We start from the raw sequence: 21,031 nt of genomic DNA, 5'->3' as shown, positions 1-21,031 counted from the left end.
ACTCTCCCCAGCACTGCCCAGCCTCTCGCCTAGGCTCCCAGTCTCAGCAGGCCTCAGGAGCATTTTGCTTGCTTGGCTGGAGCCAGGCCCTGTGCCCTCTTCCCGGGACTGCTGGAACAGTCTGCAGAGGAGCGGGCCGCGTGTCCCTTGCCCGGGCAGCCAGCCCAGGCGACTTGCCAACCTGTGCTCAGTGATTTCATGCTGGGCGTGTGTCTGCCGTCTGCAGGGTCGGTGGAATTGCTTGGGGCGATGGCGTACTGTGCTCCTAAGCAGCTGTCGTCCTGCCTACCCAACATCGTGCCCAAGCTCACGGAGGTGCTCACCGACTCCCACGTCAAAGTGCAGAAGGCCGGACAGCAGGCGCTCAGGCAAATTGGCTCCGTCATCAGGAACCCGGAGATCCTGGGTATGCCTCTCCCACGAGGGCACTGGCCCCGGTTCCTCCTCCTATCCCTGGACACTGCAGGGAACATGCACCCATTCAGCTTAGGCCCTCTGAGGACAGATATGTTCACATTGAGATAACCTCTAAATTTGGGGAAGCCCTTTCCCTACAATAATAAGTGGAAAGTAGTTTGGAAGTGGTCTGTTTTCCTGTTGGTCTGGAGCAGTCGTTGACTGCTCAGGTAGGGAAACTGAGTTTTTGGCCCAGAAATAGCTTGACTCTAAGGGAGCCTTGAGGTCAACAGGTAAATGACAAGCTCTGGACCACATCTGCATCATCCAAAGTGTTAGGTTTTGGGGAACTTTTCTATTCTCTCTCATTCCAGGAGGCCTGTGATAGAGGGAAGGTTAGGGAGCTTACTTTTTTTTTTTTTTTAGATGTTGGGGGTAGGAGTTTATTAATTAATTTATTTATTTTTGCTGTGTTGGGTCTGAGTTTTTTTTTGTGCGAGGGCTTTCTCTAATTGTGGCAAGCAGGGGCCACTCTTCATCGCGGTGCGCGGGCCTCTCACTGTCGCGGCCTCTCTTGTTGCGGAGCACAGGCTCCAGACGCACAGGCTCAGTAGTTGTGGCTCACGGGCCTAGTTGCTCCGTGGCATGTGGGATCCTCCCAAACCAGGGCTTGAACCTGTGTCCCCTGCATTAGCAGGCAGATTCTCAACCACTGCGCCACCAGGGAAGCCCAGGGAGCTTACTTTTTAGTGTGGTTCTTTCTTGAGTAATTAGGGAAAGATTGATTTCTAGAAACAAACCCCAGCCAGCTACCTTGACCAGTACTGTACTTGTTAATTTTTAAGCTTCAGCATAGAACATCGGTACCCATTCAGTGCTTTTCAGCCTGAGTATTTCCAGACTTGTTTTCATTCAGAAAATGATGGGGTTTTGTTTTTGTTTTTTAAGGGATGAATAGGTAGATGTGGATTTTGTTGTTGTTTACAATGTCCAACACCCCTGGGGATTTCTGAGGCCCAGAACAGTCTCCTCTCTATCAAATGCATGCCTTCATTTTCGGAATCCAGCCTGGGGCCTTTTTTTTTTTTTTTAAATTGACTAGTTTGTATAATGTAAAATTCACTTCTCAAAAATGTACAGCTTAGTGGTTTTTAGCATATTCACAAAATGATGTAAGTATCACCGCTGTTTAGTTCCGGGGCATTTTCATCATCTCAGAAAGGAACCCCACACCCATTAGCATTCACTCCTCATTTCCCCTCCTACCTCTAGCCCCTGACAACCACTAATCTATTTTCTGTCTCTGAGTTTGCCTATTCTGGACACTTCACGTAAATGGCATCATACAGTACGTGGCCTTTTATGTCTAGCTTCTTGCATTTAGCGTTATGTTTTCAAGGTTCATCCACACTGTAGCATGTATCAGTACTTCTTTCCTTTTATGGCCCAATAATGTATTCCAGTGAATGAGTATACCACATTTTGTTTATCTGTTCATCAATCAGTAGATGTTTGGGTCGTTTCCACTTTTTGGCTATTAATGTTGCTATGAACATCTGTATCCAAGGTTTTTTTTTTTTTCCCTGTAGGCATGATTTCAGTTCTCTTGGTTAGATAACTAGGAATGGAATTGCTGGGTCATGTGGTAACTGTTTACCTTTTTGAGGAAGTGCTAGACTGTTACCCCATGCAGCTGTACCATTTGACATTCCCGGCAGCAGTGTATGCAAGTTCCAGTTGCCACCTCTGTTATTGTCTGTCTTTTTGGTTACAGCCATCCTATTGGGTGTGAAGTGGCATCTCATTGTGGTTTTGATTTGCATTTCCCTAATGACTAATGATGTGGAACATGTTTTCATGTGCTTATTTTTCATTTGCATATCTTCTTTGGAAAACTGTCTATTCAAATCCTTTGCCCATTTTTTAACTGGGTTATTAGTTTTTTGTTGTTGTTGTTGTTGTTTTCTGTTGTTGTTGGGTTTTTTTGGTCTGCATGCTTGGCTTGCGTGATCTTAGTCGCCTGACCAGGGATTGAACATGGGTCCTGGCAGTGAAAGCACTGAGTCCTAACCATTGGACCGCCAGGGAATTCTCTTAAAAGTCTTGACTAGCATTTGTCTTTGTAGTTGTTGAATTCCCTGGGTTTGTGGAAAAGATAAGCCAGGTATTCCTCTTGGAATTCCTTTTGCTGGGCTGATGGTGCTGAACTTTTGAGAGCTTGTTGTATCTGGGCTTAGCTGCTCTGAGTATTGTGTGCTTCACTCCCACCACTGGTTCAGGGGCCTTTGGTGTCTCCAAACTGTTTTTTCACAAAACCACTTTGGGTTGCTGCTTCCAGAATAAGATCCATGTTGTCCAAGTAGCTCTCCCACGGAGGCCCAGCACTGAGGCTGCAGCTCAGTGCCATTGAAGCTAGCCCACAGGTGCCCCACCAGACCACAACTGTGCAGTGCAAAGGGGTGATGGCTGCCGTCCCCACACCGCTTCCTCTTGGGGAGCAAGAATAGAATTGCTCTTTGCAGACAGGCTGGCTTCCTCAGTTGGCGATTTGCGGGGCTCTAGGGAGGGGTGACCTTGGACTCCCTTCTCTTTTGGCCCCCTCTAGTGCTGGGGATCCAGCAGATTTGCCCCACCATAGACTTGTACAAAGCAGCCTCTCTCTTGTTTGGACATGCAGCCATTGCCCCAGTCCTGCTGGATGCCCTGACGGACCCCTCTCGGAAGACCCAGAAGTGCTTGCAGACCTTGCTGGACACCAAGTTTGTCCACTTCATTGATGCCCCGTCCCTGGCCCTCATCATGCCCATTGTCCAGAGAGCCTTCCAGGACCGTTCCACGGACACACGGAAGATGGCAGCCCAGATCATTGGCAACATGTACTCCCTGACAGACCAGAAGGTATCAGCCTATCTGGGGCTCGTACAGGACAGACCAATGGATGCTGGTTTAGGGCACAGAGTCCCTACTGACAGTAGACACAGGAGAGCTATGAGCATTTGATCCCTGATTATATTTGGGGGGAGAAATGGACCATTGGTGGGTGGAGGGTAGAAATCTAGGCTCTCTGGGCATCTTCCAGAACATAGCGATACAAGTCCTTACTAGCTCAGCCCCCAGGTGAGGCCTGTCTTACTGGGCTCCTTTTTTTTTTTTGCGGTACGCTGGCCTCTCACTGTTGTGGCCTCTCCCGCTGCGGAGCACAGGCTCCGAACACGCAGCCCAGCGGCCGTGGCTCACGGGCCCAGCCGCTCCGCAGCATGTGGGATCTTCCCGGACTGGGGCACGAATCCGTGTCCCCTGCAGCGGCAGGCGGACTCTCAACCACTGGGCCACCAGGGAAGCCCCTGGGCTCCTTTTATAGATTGACAGGGAGGAAAGGTCCAGCCTCGCCTTTGACCTTTCAGGAGTGTTGGGAAACCGGCCGCTGCTTTGACTGCTTGCAGTGTTTTCTTGTCGAAAGCATTTGCTTCTGTAAGCCTCTCAGAGGAAATTAGCCTAGTTTGGGAGATTTACTTTGTTTGTTTGTTTACTTGCTCCTAGGGGCTTGGATGTGTGATCTCACTACCACAGCTCTGCTTTGCTTGCTGAGGCTATGGGCACAAGAGAGAAAGTGCGAAAGTTAGTCAATCCTAGGAAATTTGGGATAGTTGGAAAACCAAAAAATTTTATCCATAGCCCTCCAAAAGCTAAAATAATTATTGTTAATGTTTTTAAATTACATGTAAAAAAATGATATTTCCAAATATAAATGTATTTCCAAGTTATAGCAAGTTATTCATAAAACTGAGTTTTTAATAGTTATGTAATATTCCAACGAGTTTATATATCATAACTTATATAATTCTATTGTTGGTCATATAGTGTCCAAGGTTTTTTGCTATTTTAAATGATGGTGCAGTGAACATAAGGCTTTTTCTATATTTAAAACTGTTTCTGAAAGCTGAATGCCGTATCAAGAGACATAAACCTTTTAAGGTGAAGAGAGCGAAAAGATGATAATGCAATTCTGAAAGGAGTGCCAAAAGAATTTCCTAGATTCCCGAGGGTGGGCAGCCCTTGGTCTCAGGAGGAGGAAGAGCATTGAACTGCATCTGGGGGCTCACTCGACCTCTTGAGGATGGGCCTGGGGTCCCTCGTAGGCTTCCCTGAGCAATCACACGGGCCTTCAAGGAACCAGTGGGAGTGGTGGGGGTTCTTTGCCAGTGACAAGCACCCCTGTGAGCGCTCCTAGTCAGCAGAATGGTGTAGTCAGGGTCCACCGTGAAGCAGGGCTGGAGAAAGCCGGAATTGGGCCTCCGCTGAGCCACCTCTTCTGTTCTTGCAGGACTTGGCTCCTTACCTGCCAAGTGTGACGCCTGGTCTGAAAGCTTCTCTTTTGGACCCTGTACCTGAGGTGAGTCTGGGAGGAGAGGGGGCAGGAGCTCGTTATTTTAGCCCAGTTCCAGAAAATTGATTCCTAAGAATTCCCTATAAGCTGCATTTGCGTCTGTCTGGTAAAGGGAGGGAGACCCTAGAGGACCCCGCCTTGCTCCTGCATGGTCACCTGGTCTTGAGCCACATCTCCTCGCCATCCCTGCTCTTGGTTACCTGACAGGTGCGGACGGTGTCTGCAAAGGCTCTTGGAGCCATGGTGAAGGGCATGGGGGAGTCATGCTTTGAGGACTTGCTGCCGTGGCTGATGGAGACACTGACCTATGAGCAGAGCTCTGTGGATCGCTCAGGCGCCGCGCAGGGTGAGGCAGGGCGGGCCCAGGGGCCAGACCGGCAGTGCCCTCTGGGGACCCTTAGATCTGGTGGGCTCATTCTGTCCCTTTCTTTCAGGGTTGGCCGAGGTCATGGCTGGCTTGGGGGTGGAGAAGTTGGAGAAGCTGATGCCGGAAATTGTGGCTACAGCCAGCAAAGTGGACATTGCACCCCACGTCCGAGATGGCTATATCATGATGTTCAACTACCTGCCCATCACCTTCGGGGACAAGTTCACTCCTTATGTGGGGCCCATCATCCCCTGTATCCTCAAAGTAGGCACCAGCGACAATGCTGAGGATAGAATTACTGAGGAGGGCAGGACACATGCGCTCTCCCAGAGAGCTAGGGCTTCCCGCCAATTGGGGCTGGGTGGCAGGAGTCCTCATCCTGCTCTTCAGGGATTCCCATTTCCTCTTGGGTTTGGGTGCCTAGGGGGAGGCAGTTCTGGCTGACCCACCCTCTGTGTGCACAGGCTCTTGCTGATGAGAACGAGTTTGTGCGTGATACCGCCCTGCGTGCGGGCCAGCGGGTCATCTCCATGTACGCCGAGACGGCCATAGCCCTGCTGCTGCCCCAGCTGGAGCAAGGCCTCTTTGACGACCTCTGGAGAATAAGGTGAGAACTCAGGTGGAAAGACCTAGTAGCCATACTTCTGTGTTTGGGGAACTGAGAAATGAAAAGCAAAATGTTGCCAAAAACTCTCACTTTTAACCATTTTGTAACTCCAGTATCCCATAGCAGTGCCTTCAATTCTGATTCTCTTCTAAAAAGTTTTCTCTATTCAGTCCTTCAGTTTGTGTCAAAATTTTAAATGCGAATGCTTTTTAATCTGAAAATTCTACTTCTAGGATTTTATTGCAAGGACATATTTAGTCAAGTGCTTAAAGATGTATTTAGAAGGATGTTTGTTGTGGTATTGTTTATCATTTGAAAAACTGAAGGTAGGTTTAAAAAAGTCATCGCACATCCACACCATGAACTTTGATTTGGCCATTACAAAGAATGGCATAAGGACTATGTCAGCTGACACAGAAAGCTCCTCGACCTATTGTTGATGGAAAGGTGCGGGCCGTGGCCCGATGTATGTGGTGCAGGCCCACTTCACACATGGTATGTGGGAGGGTGATGTGTACAAGGGTGTCACCGGAGTGTCAGAGTGGTTGCCTGGGTGCTGGGAGTCTGGGTGATTGTTTACACTCTCTTTATATTTTTTTGTATTGTTTGAATTTTCAGTTTCAATATGATATTTCTGTAATCATTAAAAACAATAAATCTAATTTAATTTGAAGAGAAACAAAGTTTATCCTTCTAGGCCTCTCCTTATGTCTGTAGTTCTGATGATCCACATTCCTGGTTTCTTGTTAATACTTCCCTCTGTGCTCTCTTCTCTCTTTTTAATAACTTTATTATAGAAATTTTCGTATCTGCTTTTTAAAAATGTCCTTTTTTTTTTTTTTTTTTGTGGTACGCGGGCCTCTCACTGCTGTGGCCTCTCCCGTTGCGGAGCACAGGCTCCGGACGCACAGGCTCAGCGGCCGTGGCTCACGGGCCCAGCCGCTCCGCGGCATGTGGGATCTTCCTGGACTGGGGCACGAACCTGTGTCCCCTGCATCGGCAGGCGGACTCTCAACCACTGTGCCACCAGGGAAGCCCATGTCCTTTTTTATTATTAAAGTGATGTTCATTAGTAGATAACTTGGAAGGAACATATGTGGGAGACTGTAAAGAAATGAGTATCGTCTGTGACCTCTCCTGTTCTAAGAGAACCACCATGAGTGTTTTGGGTACATTTCCTTGTAGTCTCTTTTCTGTCCAGTGCTTGGTTGTGCACTGAGACATCCTCCTGCAACCGTGTGACTCTGTTCTTGGCCTCCTTCTCAGGTTCAGCTCTGTTCAGCTCCTTGGGGATCTCCTGTTCCACATCTCAGGAGTCACTGGGAAGATGACCACAGAAACTGCCTCTGAAGATGATAACTTCGGAACTGCCCAGTCCAACAAGGTGCATGCCTTGTTTTGATTTTCCTCCCTCTGCTGATGGTAGGGAGACTCCCTGGCACTCACACTGTGGAGGCTTCACCACCTCGTGTTCTCTGCTTCTTTCCACTGCTGCAGGCAATCATCACTGCCCTGGGGGTAGATCGGCGGAACCGGGTGTTGGCAGGCCTGTACATGGGCCGCTCTGACACCCAGCTGGTTGTGCGGCAAGCATCGCTGCACGTCTGGAAGATTGTGGTCTCCAATACCCCCCGCACCTTGCGTGAGATCCTGCCCACCCTCTTTGGGCTCCTGCTGGGTTTCCTGGCCAGCACGTGTGCAGATAAGAGAACGGTAAGTTTCACAGGCCTTGCTTCTGACCAAGCAGCCTCTGATGCCTGCAGAGAATGGGAGAGCCCCTAGGGTCCCCTATCTAACACGGGAGCGTTTATTTATTTACTTAGTTATTCAACAAATATTTATCATCTACTATGTGCTAAGCAGGGGCCCAAGACCTGGGGAGATAGTGGAGAAGAAAGGCAGCCTCGTGGAGCTATAGTCTGGTAGAGGAGATGAATGTTAATCAAATAATCACAAAAACAGATGGAAAATGCAACTATGGCAAGTGCTATGTGGCACTGCCGATGCTTATAACAGGTCAACCAGCTGGGGGTCAGGGAAGCCTTCTCAGAAGAAGTGATGCTTGAAGATGAACGATGAGTGAGCATTAATGGGTGGGGAGGTGATGAAAGACTGTTCCGGACCAAGGGACTAGTGCTTGAGATACCAGGATGGGATGTGCACAAGTCATGAGGTGGGCGGGAATGCGGCCAACAGCAGGGGCTGAACGAAGGCTGGTGCAGCTGGAGGAGAGGCCCACCGGGGCCGATTACCGCTTCTGCCAGTCCTCTTTGGCCCACTCCCAACCCCCATCCCTGGCAAGCAGATGTGTATTTGGCTCTGAAGAAGGGTTTGCATGAGGCCTCAGAGGAGATGGGTTTTTTCCTTAAAGTGTTTATTCCAAATTCAGAGTCCCCTTTCCTGGGCAAGAGCATGAGGGTTAAGTGACTTCTAGGCCACAGTTTTTGATCCAGGGAATTCGGCCCTTGACTGGGCAGCACATGATGAGTTTCTTGGTCATAATATAAGGTGCCAGCTTTTGTTTTAGGTTGTGTAGGTGTGTGTGATGCAGAGAGATCATTTTATTTTGTCATGTTTTGCAAGCACCGTGGGGGCTCTTCACGGGTAAGAGCGTTTGGGAAAGTTAAGTCTGGCTCGGATAAAATCTGGGAGGTTCCAGGGCCCTCATTCTGGAGTTGTGCACTGGGTGCCCTGGGTTTTGCAGGGAGTCGATGTCCTGACTTGAGCTCTGCCGACAGATTGCAGCCAGGACACTGGGAGATCTCGTCCGGAAGTTAGGGGAGAAAATCCTACCTGAGATCATCCCCATCCTTGAGGAAGGCCTGAGGTCTCGGAAGAGTGACGAGAGGCAGGGAGTGTGCATTGGGCTGAGCGAGATCATGAAGTCCACCAGCCGGGATGCCGTGAGTATCTCCTCAGGGCCCCGCAGGTCCTGCACCTGACTCAGAGGGCCAGGGAGGTTACAGGACAAACTGCACCAGTAGCGACACTTCACCCTCAGGGACATGTGAACCTTGCTCCAGAGGGCGTTGCTGGCAGTGGGGTGCCGGCGGGGCAGCAGGGCATTGGAATTTCCCTCTCAGCTTTCCCATCGGTTTTACAGGCTATAAGACCTAAGTGATTTAGAGGCCTGGAGTAGCTTTTGGAGACTGGAGATAGTCTTTCCCTCACCACTCCTGAGCTTGCTCCAGAGTAATCCTTTTGTGTCACTACATCAGTTCAGGTAACACGTGTGGTGCACTTAGCGGAGAAAGGAGGTGCGCGTGTGTGAGTGGTGGAGGGCGGTGGAGAGCAGGAGGGCGCGCTCGTTCTCAGAGGGAGCGGAGTAGACGAGAGTGAGTACCCGGTGGGTGGAAACGCATTGTCTCCAGCAATGAGACTGTTTCCATAGTAGCTACATTCAAGAGGGTTGGAGTCCTTTTCACTGACCCTACTTTTCTACGGTAATTGATCCTCCCAACATTGATCCTCCCCAACATGGGGAGTAGGTTGAGAGTAGGCGTAGAGCCCTCGATTGGGATGGAAGCACCAAAGCGATGAATGGGTGGCAGGTCAGAAATTTGAACACGTGGCCAATTGCTCAGCCTGAAAAGCCTCGTCTGATTTACAGGATCCTTCTCCTCCTGTGTGTATCAGTATACGTATTACATTTGGGGTTTTATATTTGCAGTTTTCAAAGAATAAAGGTAAATCCTGTCACCAAAAGAGCTGTGATTCATTAAATAGTAAGTGCCCCAAAGGCTGAGGCCTTGCTGGTGGCCATATTCGTATTCAGTCCTTAGATTCATAGGGGGCGTTGCTTTGGTGGAGTTGGTTGCAGAGGCAACAGAGCTGTCATTGGCCCCGTTGCAGATGCAAAGACTTCATAAGGAAGCAAGTTTTTTTTTATTTCAATTTTTATTTATTTATTTATGGTTGTGCTGGGTCTTTGTTGCTGCGCCTGGGCTTTCTCTAGTTGTGTCGAGCGGGGGCTACTCTTTGTTGCGGTGCGCGGGCTTCTCACTGCAGTGAGAAGCTTCTCTTGTTGTGGAGCACAGGCTCTAGGCGTGCGGGCTTCAGTAGTTGTGGCATTCTGGCTCAACAGTTGTGGCTCGCGGGCTCTAGAGCGCAGGCTCAGTAGTTGTGGCGCATGGGCTTAGCTGCTCCGCGGCATGTGGGATCTTCCCGGACCAGGGCTCAAACCCGTGTCCCCTGCATTGGCAGGCAGATTCTTAACCACTGTGCCACCAGGGAAGTCCCAGGGAGCAAGTATTTGAGTTGAGACTTGAAGAAGGACTTGGAGTTTCCTAAGAGGATGAGCAAAAGAGTCTGGGGAGTGGAGGCCACATCACTAGGGTCCTCGCCATGAGAACGAGTTTGGAGTTCCTGTAGGAGACCAGAGTATTTGGAGAATTTGCCAGAAAAAATCAGGCTATTAATTATTAAGTCTGGTGAAGGCTCCTTGGGAGTAGATTACACAGCCTCTCTGCTTTTTCATACTTGTACATTTCCACAGAAACCATCTAAGTTAAAAAAAAAAAAGTCAAGCCCAGGGAGCAGCGGTGGCCTGGCTGGGCCAGAGGTCCTCACCGCCCCCTGCTGATTTCCTCTCCCTCTGCTACGTCGGGTTCAGTACACCTGTACTGTTGCAGGTGCTGTATTTCTCCGAGTCCCTTGTGCCCACGGCAAGGAAGGCCTTGTGTGACCCGCTGGAGGAGGTCAGAGAGGCGGCGGCCAAAACCTTTGAGCAGCTGCACTCCACCATCGGCCACCAGGCTCTGGAGGACATCCTCCCGTTTCTACTGAAGCAGCTGGTGAGTGGCTCTGCCCCACACCTACCAGTCGGGCTTTTACCATCTCTGTAGAGGCAACACGCGGGGGTGCTGATTCTGCCAAGGCAGCCTCAGTGTGGGCCCCAGAGGGAGTGGGTGCACAGGATGGGATTTGGCTCTGTGCTTCTCCTTTGACAGTCAGTCCATGTGGGTGCAGAGGGAGGAGGGGAGGAGAGTGGAGAAGGACGTTGGCGCCGGCCGGTCCAAGACAGCGGAGGTGGAGACAAGAGCCAACTCCTGAACATTGCCCCCAATGCCCCTCTGCAGGATGATGAGCAGGTGTCAGAATTTGCCTTGGATGGTCTGAAGCAAGTGATGGCCATCAAGAGCCGTGTGGTGTTGCCCTACCTCGTGCCCAAGGTAATTCCCAACACGTGGCAACCCCTCTGGCCCAGAAGCCACAGCCACATCACTGTTCCCCGGGCCTGCGTGAAGGCCAGCTCTGAACTCAGATGCTGGGGGAGGCTGGTGACTCTTGCGGTGGGATGGGATCTCCCAGAGCCTAGTGCCGCGGCCAGCACGGGGCGACACCTATTGAGTTGCTGTTCATCATTCCGCAGCTGACGACCCCACCTGTCAATACCCGGGTGCTGGCTTTCCTTTCGTCTGTGGCAGGTGACGCCCTGACCCGTCATCTTGGCGTGATCCTCCCGGCGGTCATGTTGGCCCTGAAGGAGAAGCTGGGGACTCCAGCTGAGCAGCTGGTGAGTGTCACAGCCACTCCCACAGGCTTTCTAACCCTGCCCCATCCTGTCCTATCCTGGAGGAGCTGTGCTCAGCCGAGGCATCCCCTGTGGTTTTAGGAGATGGCCAACTGTCAGGCTGTGATCCTCTCGGTAGAGGATGACACCGGGCACCGGATCATCATCGAGGATCTGTTGGAAGCCACCCGCAGCCCTGAAGTGGGCATGAGGCAGGCTGCTGCCATCATCCTCAACATCTATTGTTCCCGCTCAAAGGTGGACTACACTAGCCACCTGCGGAGCCTGGTCTCAGGCCTGATCCGCCTCTTCAACGACTCCAGCCCTGTGGTTCTGGAGGAGAGCTGGGATGCCCTGAATGCCATCACCAAGGTGAGGAGCTGTGGACCCCACAGCTAGCTTCTGGTTGTGGACAACACGAGGCGCTTATAAGACTAGACTCCTAAGGCCCCCCACGTACCTATCACCTAGCTTCAGCATCTGTCGATTCGTGGGCAGTCTTATCTATACTCCCACCCACACCTTTCCGCCGGCTATATTATTTTGAAACAGTCTTGAGAGGGCTTTACCTAGAACTCTGACATCCTCTCTGCTTTGTCCCGGCTTCCCACAGAAACTGGATGCTGGCAACCAGCTGGCACTAATTGAGGAACTACACAAAGAAATCCGGCTCATAGGGAATGAGAGCAAAGGTGAACACGTGCCAGGGTTCTGCCTTCCAAAGAAGGTAAGCCAGGGCCCGTGCAGGGTGCGGCGGGCATGCGGCCTTCCTCCGCCTTCCCCTTGGGTCCCAGGAGGTGGGGCCGCTGGAGCAGCCCTTGTGTTAATCTGGCTTAGTGCTCTAGGTGCCATTCTGCACCTTCACAGACAGCGTGTTTCTTCCCCGTGGGGGCCCCATGGGGACAGGGTTCATCATCTTTGGTTTAAGCAGTGGAAGCCACCTCAGACAGAGTGAGTGACAGCAGTGCAGGTACCTTGTGTGGTAGGCCTGCTGGGACTCTGCTCTTTTTGTCACTGTCAAGACTGTTCTCCAGCCAGCACCATCTCAGGCTGCGACCCTGGCGGCCTGAATCCATCTCTCATGGAGTTGAGGAGAGGATGGCTAACAGGAGCTCCTTGCATTGGGTGGGAGACACCTGGGCCCAGAACCTTTGAGATTTGACTCTCAGGTGTGGTTCTCTTGTCAGGGAGTAACCTCCATCCTTCCAGTGTTGCGGGAGGGCGTCCTGACTGGCAGCCCAGAACAGAAAGAGGAAGCAGCCAAAGCTTTAGGCCTGGTGATCCGCCTGACCTCAGCTGATGCCCTGAGACCCTCCGTGGTCAGCATCACTGGCCCTCTGATCCGCATCCTGGGGGACCGGTTCAGCTGGAACGTGAAGGCGGCTCTGCTCGAGACACTCAGCCTTTTGCTGGCCAAGGTGAGCGACTGATGAGTTCAAGCTCTCGGTCCATTCAGGCCTTAGAGAATGGGTTTGTGTGCAGGACGCTGGCATGCAGTGTCCTGTGGAGGCGGGGTGACAGCTTATTATGGGGAATTGGCAGAGCAGAGGGAGTTAAGACTTTGGAGTCAAGACTCACTGCACATTGTCAATTCCAGGTCCGCCACTTGGTAGCTGTATGGCCAGAATGACCTTGGGAAAGTTATGCAGCCTCTGAGCCTGTTTCCTCACCTATGTTTTGAGAGTACTAAGACTGCTTGCCTCTCGAAGGGCGGTGTGACACAGGGCTCAGATAAAATAACATCGGGCACGAGGCCTGACACATTCTAAGCACTCGACACACCAGTGCATGTTAATTGCTATTATTTTTATTTTTTTTGCGGTATGCGGGCCTCTCCCTGTTGTGGCCTCTCCCGTTGCGGAGCACAGGCTCCGGACGCGCAGGCTCAGCGGCCATGGCTCACAGGCCTAGCGACTCCGTGGCATGTGGGATCTTCCCGGACCGGGGCACAAACCTGTGTCCCCTACATCGGCAGGCGGACTCTCAACCACTGCGCCACCAGGGAAGCCCAGTTGCTATTATTTATAAATGGGTCAAAGGACAAAATCCAGGGCCACATAAATACAATTAAAACCTTGTTCAAAAACATTTCCCTTCTTTATGACCACCTCATAAATGAGGTGAAATGAATCTGAGGAGAGAATGAAAAAGAAGTCTGAGAGCAACTGCAGTTAACTTCAGTTTTTGCCCAAAGTGTCAGAAGCAAAGATAGAACACGTTAACTGTTTCTGATACTTTACAGTGTAATAATTAAGCCCTTTGGATTTAAAAAAGCATAAACAGCCAAGATTTGTTGTTATTAAAAAAAAAATTCTTACTTGAGGTTTGGAAACAAAAGCAAGCTTAAGATTTGTAGCTTTTTCCTTTTGGGAGAAAAGTGTGGGGAGCAACTTCCCAGATAAAAAATGGGATCGTGAACATCAGCTTCATTCTGTAGGAAATTGAGTCTTTTTTTTTTCTTTTAAATTAAGTATCATCTTTACATTCTTTGCTGTTCTTTTCTGTGTTTCGTGTTTTTTTTTTTAAACTCTGTGTACAAATGGAGCCCTTCCCTCCTGGAATTTGTCCCTCAAGCCACAAGCCAGGTGCCACCCATAGGCAGGTGGTTCCCACTGCAGGTTTGCCAGCTTCATTCTGTGGTCTGCCTCCCAGCTGCCTGCAAAACCCCGACCCCAGTATCTCTAAACCTTAATTGGCATTGAACCTCCCAACAGCTACTTTGATTTCCCCACTTAGCAATAAGTAAATCTTTCGTCTTGGATCCACCTGTATTTTGTCACAAATGTGCCTGTTTTTCTATGTGTGGTCGGGGATTAGACTGGATTGTTAATGAGGGGGCGCACATGTATACAGGGATGACCTTCTGAGGCTGTTTCATAGGATTGTTCTGAAGGCTGAACATTAAATGCTCAGTAGATGGTACCTGCCCTTACACACCTGGTCCGTTTCCCTGTCTTTGCACTAAAATGTTCTTACGTGGTACTGACAGCATCTCCCGGCCTGCTCTAGTGTATTTGGAGACAAGGGTTTTGAGTCACTTGTCCACGTGGACAGGGCTTCACTAAGCCAAGTCCACGGCTCCCTCGGTGGTGGTGGTGGTGCTGGTGGTGGTGGTGGTGCTGGTGGTGGTGGGGGGGTGGTAGTGGTGGTAGTGCTGGTGGTGCTGGTGGTGTCATCCTCCGCCTTTGCCTCCTCCCAGTGCAGCGCAGGATGTTGAAAACAGAAGAGGAGACTGAATGTGACCTCTCTGTGCTGGGCGCCCCTGTCTTAATGGGACATCTATTCCTGGCCTATGTGTGGGAGTCAGGGCAGCTTATGGTGGTTTGTGATCATTTGTTTTCGTGCCTATAGTGAGTGCACTGTGGCCCTGGACTCCACCTCAGCTGTGCTTTTGGGTGTGGGTCTCAAACAGGTTGGGATTGCCCTGAAGCCCTTCCTGCCCCAGCTGCAGACCACTTTCACCAAAGCCCTGCAGGACTCTAACCGGGGCGTGCGCCTGAAGGCTGCTGATGCGCTAGGGAAGCTCATCTCCATCCATATCAAGGTGGATCCTCTCTTCACAGAGTTGCTGAACGGAATCCGGGTCATGGAGGACCCGGGTGTCAGGTGAGGCCCTGGTGGGAAGAGCTGTGGCCGTGGGGAAGCCGGGCAGCTCCTGAAGCAGCCCGGGCCCTGCCTGTGCGGCGGGAGCAGTGGTGAAGCAGAGCCAGGTTTTAAGTTGGGTGCACTGGTTCTGTAGGGACACCATGCTTCAGGCCCTGAGGTTTGTGATTCAAGGAGCAGGGGCCAAAGTGGATGTGGTTATCCGGAAGAGCATCGTCTCGCTCCTGCTGAGCACGCTGGGACATGACGAGGTACAGCAGCAGGTGGACGCGGGGCTGGGGGGCTCGGCTGGCTTCCCTTCTCTTTCCTTTGGTTAGCATCTCTGCTTTGTGTTAGAAGAACTTGGTCAGTAGTGATAATCACTCCCGACATTCGTTATCACTCTGGTTTACCACGCCTCTGGTAGTGAGAGAGACAAGGCGCGTCTTGATATCGATATTGATGTCGGTGATGTGTTGTATAGATAAGGAAAGTAAGGCTTTTAAAGTCCCAGGTCTCTCATTCGTTTGTTCTCTCGTCTTAAACAAGTCACTTTCCCTCTCTGCCCCTCATTTCTCCAGTTGTAAAGTGAAGAGTTTCGTTTATTGGTTCAGGAAACATTTGCTGAGCCGAAGGGCCTAGCCCAGAGGTGAATGAAGCATGGGCACAGCCCTCAGGAAACTGTCTGGTGTCTGTCCAGGTGGGAGGGCTTAGCACTGTTTGAGAGGGTGAGACTCACTTGTGGCTGCACCCTAGCAAGTGGTAGAGTCAAAACCAGGACCTGAGCCCCGTGGCTCCTGGTTCTGTTCCGATGCCGTTACTGTAGCCCTTCCTGACCCCGTCTAGAAGCATTTGTGAAGTACCCCGTGACAGCCCAGTGCTGTGGCGGGCCCAGGAAGGCTTGAGTCTCTGAGAAGAATTTTCTCTTTGCCCTCTGACAGCCCTCTGCTGTGTGGCCAGATGTACACTGTGGGGCTGATCTCTGGAGAGAGGCCTCTGGGTTCACATGGAGCTACACCCCGTCATCTGCCCACGCACGGGGCCGACTATCACGGCCCTCCAGCTGAGACCCTGGCCTTCTCTGGGGTACAGATGGGAGACTCCACCTTCTTTTGGTCACAGTCTGTCAGGGTTTTTATAGGGCCATGCACAGTACAAGCAAAAGTTAGTATGTAAACCAATTTGCATTTCACCACAATGGAGCTTAAAATAGATCCCGTTGGAGAGAGTGGCTGTCGTGTCAGAGAGAGCCAGCTTTAGCCTTGCTTGGCACCTGGGCAGGGAGCTCAGAGGCCCAAGGTGCTGGCCAACCACCCTCTTCCTCAGAACTTGCGCTGGATCGAAGGTGGCAATCCAGAGTGCCAGCCCAGCTGATGCCTCCCCATGGGCCCTTGAGGCTCTGGTTGGTTGGTTGGTTTTGGGGGAGGCACGCCAAGTTGGCACTTCCTGATACTGTAGCACATAACCTGAATCCACTATGTGGTGTCCCGTAGTTAGCTGGCAGGGAGAGCAGCAGGGAGCTGCTTATGTACGTGGCTTTGGTTTTGACACAAAACACTCGGCCTTTACCTATTGCCTTGGGTTGATCAGCTCTTCAGTTTGACTTCCCGGGACAAACCTGAGTAATGTCGGGGCAGCAGGGAGTCTCTCTGGACATAGGCGGACGCATGAGCAGTTCGGGGGTGGGTGTGGGGTTGGGGGTAGAGCTCCAAGTGGTCCTCCGATCGCCTTTCCTGGGCACTGTGGGCGGGAGCTCGCGCCCCTCCCCGCCTCACAGGGCTGTTGATAGTAACTGAGATAATAAATATGAAGCATTCAGGCTTGTAAGAAGAAAGGTGCTATGTAAATATAGTTATTATTGCTTTTATGATGATGATTAACGTATGCACACAGGCTGGAGTTTTCTAAAATTAAGTGCTGGGTGTGTAATTTTTAACACGGCACCGAGTGGCAGCTGCAGTGAGTGGCAGTCCCGCTCTGGTGGTGGGAGCGTGAGTGCCTGGAGGGAGGACTGGCCTTAGGGTCTGCCTTCCTTCCACCGTGGTTCCCGCAGAGCCCGTGTGGGCTTGCGTTCCCATTCACTGCCTTCTCTGCTCCGTCAGGACAACACTCGCATCTCCTCGGCCGGGTGCCTGGGGGAACTGTGTGCCTTTCTGACGGAAGAGGAGCTCAGCACTGTTCTTCAGCAGTACTTGCTGGGTAAGCCTCTTGTGTCCACGGGGGGCTTCAGGGCCTCTCTGTCTCCCCTTCGCCTCAGAGGGTCTTCTGGCAGCGGGACCACCCTCTCCTTGGAAATTCAGCTGTTAAAACAAAATGGAGTTTCTGGGGGTCCTGCAGCCCCGAGTGTTTCTGCTCCAAGAACACAAGCCACAGTCTGGAGCAGTTTGTGAGGGATGGCTGCTTGACGTCCACTCGGGGCAAGGAGGTCCGTGTGCAGCGTGGACTGGGGCTTCCACCAGGCTCCGAGCTGGCACATGAGTCTCAGGTCGGGGAGGTGGGCTTCGTGGGTGGTGGGCCATGCTCTGAGGTGCGGGTTGACCCCAGTGTGTCCTTGCACCCAGCGGACGTGTCTGGCATCGACTGGATGGTTCGGCACGGGCGGAGCCTGGCTCTCTCCGTGGCTGTGAATGTGGCTCCCGGCAGACTCTGTGCAGGCAGATACAGCAGTGAAGTTCAGGACATGATCCTCAGCAATGCCGTGGCAGACAGGGTAAGGCTTTGGGGCAGCCAGACTCGGTGGTCAGAGACCTGGGTTCAAATTTTACCTTTGCCAGTAACTTACTGTGCCCTTGGACTAGTACTTGATCTCTCTGGGCCCCAGTTTCATCATCTGAACAGTGAGGAGTTCAGGTTGGAGCATTTAGAGGTCCCTTCTAGGTCAGAAGTTCTCTGATTCCTGACCTGGGAACTAGTGACTCGGGCTTGGTTCATCTGCCTCACAGCCATGGCAGACCCTGTCCATGAGAGCTGCCGGGGGGTGAGGACTGGTGGGGAAGAGGCAGGGTCCCCAGAAAGTCCTGGGGAAGGGCTGGTGCCTGGCCCTGCTGCCCCGAGGACAGAGCCGGAGGCCATCCCGTCTAGCTCTCTCCTCTCTCCACAGATCCCCATTGCTGTGAGTGGGGTCCGGGGCATGGGCTTCCTGATGAAGCATCACATCGAGACAGGAGGAGGACAGCTGCCACCCAAACTCTCCAGCCTGTTCATTAAGGTGAGCAGGGCAGCCAGGCTTGTGAGAAGGACCCGTGACCAAAAAACACCAGAAGTGTGTCCTCTGTATTCTAGGAGCTCTCCATGGATAGCCTGTGGCATCTCTGAGCCCATAGGGCCGGAATGCAAAATGGTCGTGTGTGAATTTTTCTCTAGTGGAGTGCCCAACTTTTTATCAGAACGTCAAATAGACCTATGACCCCAAATCACGTTAAGAATCTCTATTTTAGGCATTCTTTCTAGGCACACCAATTTTGCAAACTTTGGGACGGACCTGGGTTCAAATCTTAATAAACCTCCTCTTCCCTGCCTGCCTTTAGCAGGCATGACACTTACTAGTACGGCTGTTGTGGTGGCTGTTATGGTGGCTGCGAGACCCAAGGAGGAAAGCTGGGGAGCCTGACGGCGAGGCCCCAGCCCCTGTGTAATAGAGCATGCTTCTCAAACGGTTGTGTGCACACAAGACAGAACCAGAGTCTGCATGCTAAGAGATGCGGCCAAGCCTGAGACCCTGCCTTTGTAACCAGCTCCCAGGCAATGTCAGTGCTGCTGGTGCGCTGACCTCGCTCTGAGTAGTGAGGTTCCCAAGGCTGACTGCACCACCCTGCAGGCACCCACAGTGGAGAGTTTACAGGGCTCCGATTAGATTGAGCCTGTATGACGGCATCACCCTGCATGCAGCTTTTATCAGCGTTTATTACTGATGACCTGCTGTGCGCCCAGCCGGGCTAGACCCTGAAGGTATAGAGGTGAACAGGGCAGACAAGATCTCTCTGGAGGTGGAGGTACACAAAAAGCCTGTGGGAAGGCCCTGATTTAGATAGGGCTGTCGGGGAGACCTCTAAAGGCTGACATTTGAGCTGAGCCCTGAAGGACGAGAAGGAACCAACCAAGCGAGGATCTGGGCCAAGCACGTCCCAGGCAGTGGGACCAGCCAGTGCAGAGGCCCGAGGCAGGAAGCAGCATGGTGTGTTTGCAGAAGCTGAACGCCCACGTGGGCCGAGAGTGGTGAGCAAAGGAGAGACTGGCATGAGATGAGGTGGAAGAGAATAGGGTCCGAATCACACCTGGTTATTACCCTCGCACAGTGGGGATGGCATCAGAGGGGAGCAGTGGGGTCAGTTTCCACGATGAAGAGAGTGTCAGGGCAGAGTCTGGGCTGCTTTGAGAAACAGACTGGATGCGCCTGGCTGAAAGCCTGCGTTCCTCTTCATAGTGTTTGCAGAACCCATCCAGTGACATCAGGCTGGTGGCTGAGAAGATGATCTGGTGGGCAAACAGGGACCCGCTGCCTGCCCTGGACCCCCAGGCCATCAAGCCCATCCTGAAGGCTCTCCTTGACAACACCAAGGATAAAAACACCGTCGTCAGGGCCTACAGCGACCAGGCAATCGTCAACCTCCTCAAGATGAGGCAGGGAGAAGAGGTGTTTCAGGTGGGAATCCGGGACTGGCGTGCCTCCCCTGGGCGTCTGTGGGCACTGGCCTTGCAGGCCTTCTGCATGACAGTGTTTAAGCATCACTCTTCACTGCCACCCCGTCCGTATGCATGAGTGTTGACAGGCAGATTGTAGTGGAGTGACAGGTCTGGTGCCTAAAAACACATCCCTCTACTCCTGAGGGGTTCAGACGTCTTTCAGCAGCAGAGCCCCTTCTTCAAGTAGACTCTCACGTGGCACACAGCCCTACAACAGATCCCACAGTGCTGCCCGTTGAGGCCCAGAGTCCTGTCACTCAGTCCCCTGCCCGCTGAGCAACCTTTAAAGCACTGAACAATACCTCACCACGTGAAAGGCGTGATGAGTGGTTGTCTTGGCTTTCCCTGGATCCATCTGATTCCCTTATTTTGCCAGATCCCACCTCAGTGGTTCTAGTCCTGGGTTAACATTCCTTTTTGTCTTTGATTGGAGAAATCTGAAGCCATATTTTCTGACTTCGTCTCCTCGTTTCCATCTTCCCCCCAGTCCCTCTGCAAGATCCTGGATGTGGCCAGCTTGGAGGTGCTGAATGAATGCAACCGAAGGTCTCTGAAGAAGCTGGCCAGCCAGGCCGACTCCACGGAGCAGGTGGATGACACCATCCTGACCTGACAGACCTGGGCCTGTCCACTGGGCTCTGCATCAGCATTTCAGCTCCACCTCTTTGTTCAATGTTTTCATTTTTGGAAATACGTTTGTTCTGATGGGGAGCTTAGGAGATGGCATTCCCAGAAAGTATTTTAATATATCAGCAGACCACAGCCAAAGCCTTAAATCAAACCCACACACAACTGAAGATTGCCTCCTCCATCTCTCACCCTTTTCTTTGGAGATGAGAAGGAAAAGCACATTGGTGAGCCTCACCCAGTGGTAGCGAAGAGCTGCTTGTCCGCTCTGCATGGCTAGGTCCGGAACAAGGAGGCTCAGACTTCAGCTTCCTGGTCTCCTGTGCTTGAGCTCTGGTCCCGGGGCCAGTGCTGCCAACCTTTGCCTAGATCCTGAGGGGCACAGAACCATGGAGGTGTGCCCAGTGTGGTGTGCCTTGGTGTGGCTTTTCAGCATTGTGTAGCCCAACTGGATCTGACCCTCCAGGTGACAATGACACACACATAGCCCTAGCAGTTTGCAAGTTGGGAGAGGGGTATAGGTTTAAATGCAGGTGGTTTGAAGGAGGGATGTTTAATAAAGGCTTTGCTTTAATCTTGATAAGCAGATTTTAAAAAATCTCCAAACATCCATAAATATGAAGCTTCCTGCATCAGGAACAAGGCAAGACTTGCAGCTGTTTTCATAAGCACAGGCAGCAGTCTGATTTCTGGGCATCTCTCTCCTGATCTTGGAAGTCTTGTAGATATCTACAGACTTCTCTGTCCTGAGGTCGGGTTTCAAGAGGGGTGCAGCCAGGCCTGTGTTCTCACCTGCTGTGGAGGTTACAGGGGTCGAATTAGCCACCTCCCTGTTCTGTCCTGACTCAGACTGGTAGGGAGCTTCTGGGA

At 51.8% G+C, this 21,031-nt stretch overlaps 1 protein-coding gene across 1 annotated transcript in view; it reads left to right on the top strand.

The window, feature by feature from the left end:
• The window catches only part of GCN1 (GCN1 activator of EIF2AK4), a gene marked incomplete at its 5' end in the record, with an annotated part of 57,696 nt that extends 37,400 nt beyond the window's left edge, over positions 1–20,296 (top strand). The window contains 22 exons of the mRNA XM_079718139.1: positions 227–406; positions 3,074–3,294; positions 4,721–4,789; positions 4,991–5,129; positions 5,218–5,414; positions 5,615–5,757; positions 7,024–7,141; positions 7,255–7,470; positions 8,496–8,660; positions 10,389–10,550; positions 10,836–10,928; positions 11,129–11,272; positions 11,372–11,641; positions 11,883–11,996; positions 12,457–12,687; positions 14,682–14,875; positions 15,009–15,123; positions 16,954–17,050; positions 17,413–17,561; positions 17,952–18,059; positions 19,275–19,493; positions 20,022–20,296. Coding sequence (XP_079574265.1) covers positions 227–406; positions 3,074–3,294; positions 4,721–4,789; positions 4,991–5,129; positions 5,218–5,414; positions 5,615–5,757; positions 7,024–7,141; positions 7,255–7,470; positions 8,496–8,660; positions 10,389–10,550; positions 10,836–10,928; positions 11,129–11,272; positions 11,372–11,641; positions 11,883–11,996; positions 12,457–12,687; positions 14,682–14,875; positions 15,009–15,123; positions 16,954–17,050; positions 17,413–17,561; positions 17,952–18,059; positions 19,275–19,493; positions 20,022–20,147 — 3,470 coding nt within the window. The 3' untranslated portion in view covers positions 20,148–20,296. The remainder of the gene's footprint in view (positions 1–226; positions 407–3,073; positions 3,295–4,720; positions 4,790–4,990; positions 5,130–5,217; positions 5,415–5,614; positions 5,758–7,023; positions 7,142–7,254; positions 7,471–8,495; positions 8,661–10,388; positions 10,551–10,835; positions 10,929–11,128; positions 11,273–11,371; positions 11,642–11,882; positions 11,997–12,456; positions 12,688–14,681; positions 14,876–15,008; positions 15,124–16,953; positions 17,051–17,412; positions 17,562–17,951; positions 18,060–19,274; positions 19,494–20,021) is intronic.
• Positions 20,297–21,031: the final 735 nt, after the last annotated feature.

Source organism: Hyperoodon ampullatus, assembly GCF_949752795.1.
Source record: "Hyperoodon ampullatus genome assembly, chromosome: 13".
Taxonomy (NCBI): Eukaryota; Metazoa; Chordata; class Mammalia; order Artiodactyla; family Ziphiidae; genus Hyperoodon; species Hyperoodon ampullatus.
The sequence above is the reverse complement of the archived record's forward strand: the minus strand, read 5'-3'. Positions and strand labels throughout refer to the sequence as shown.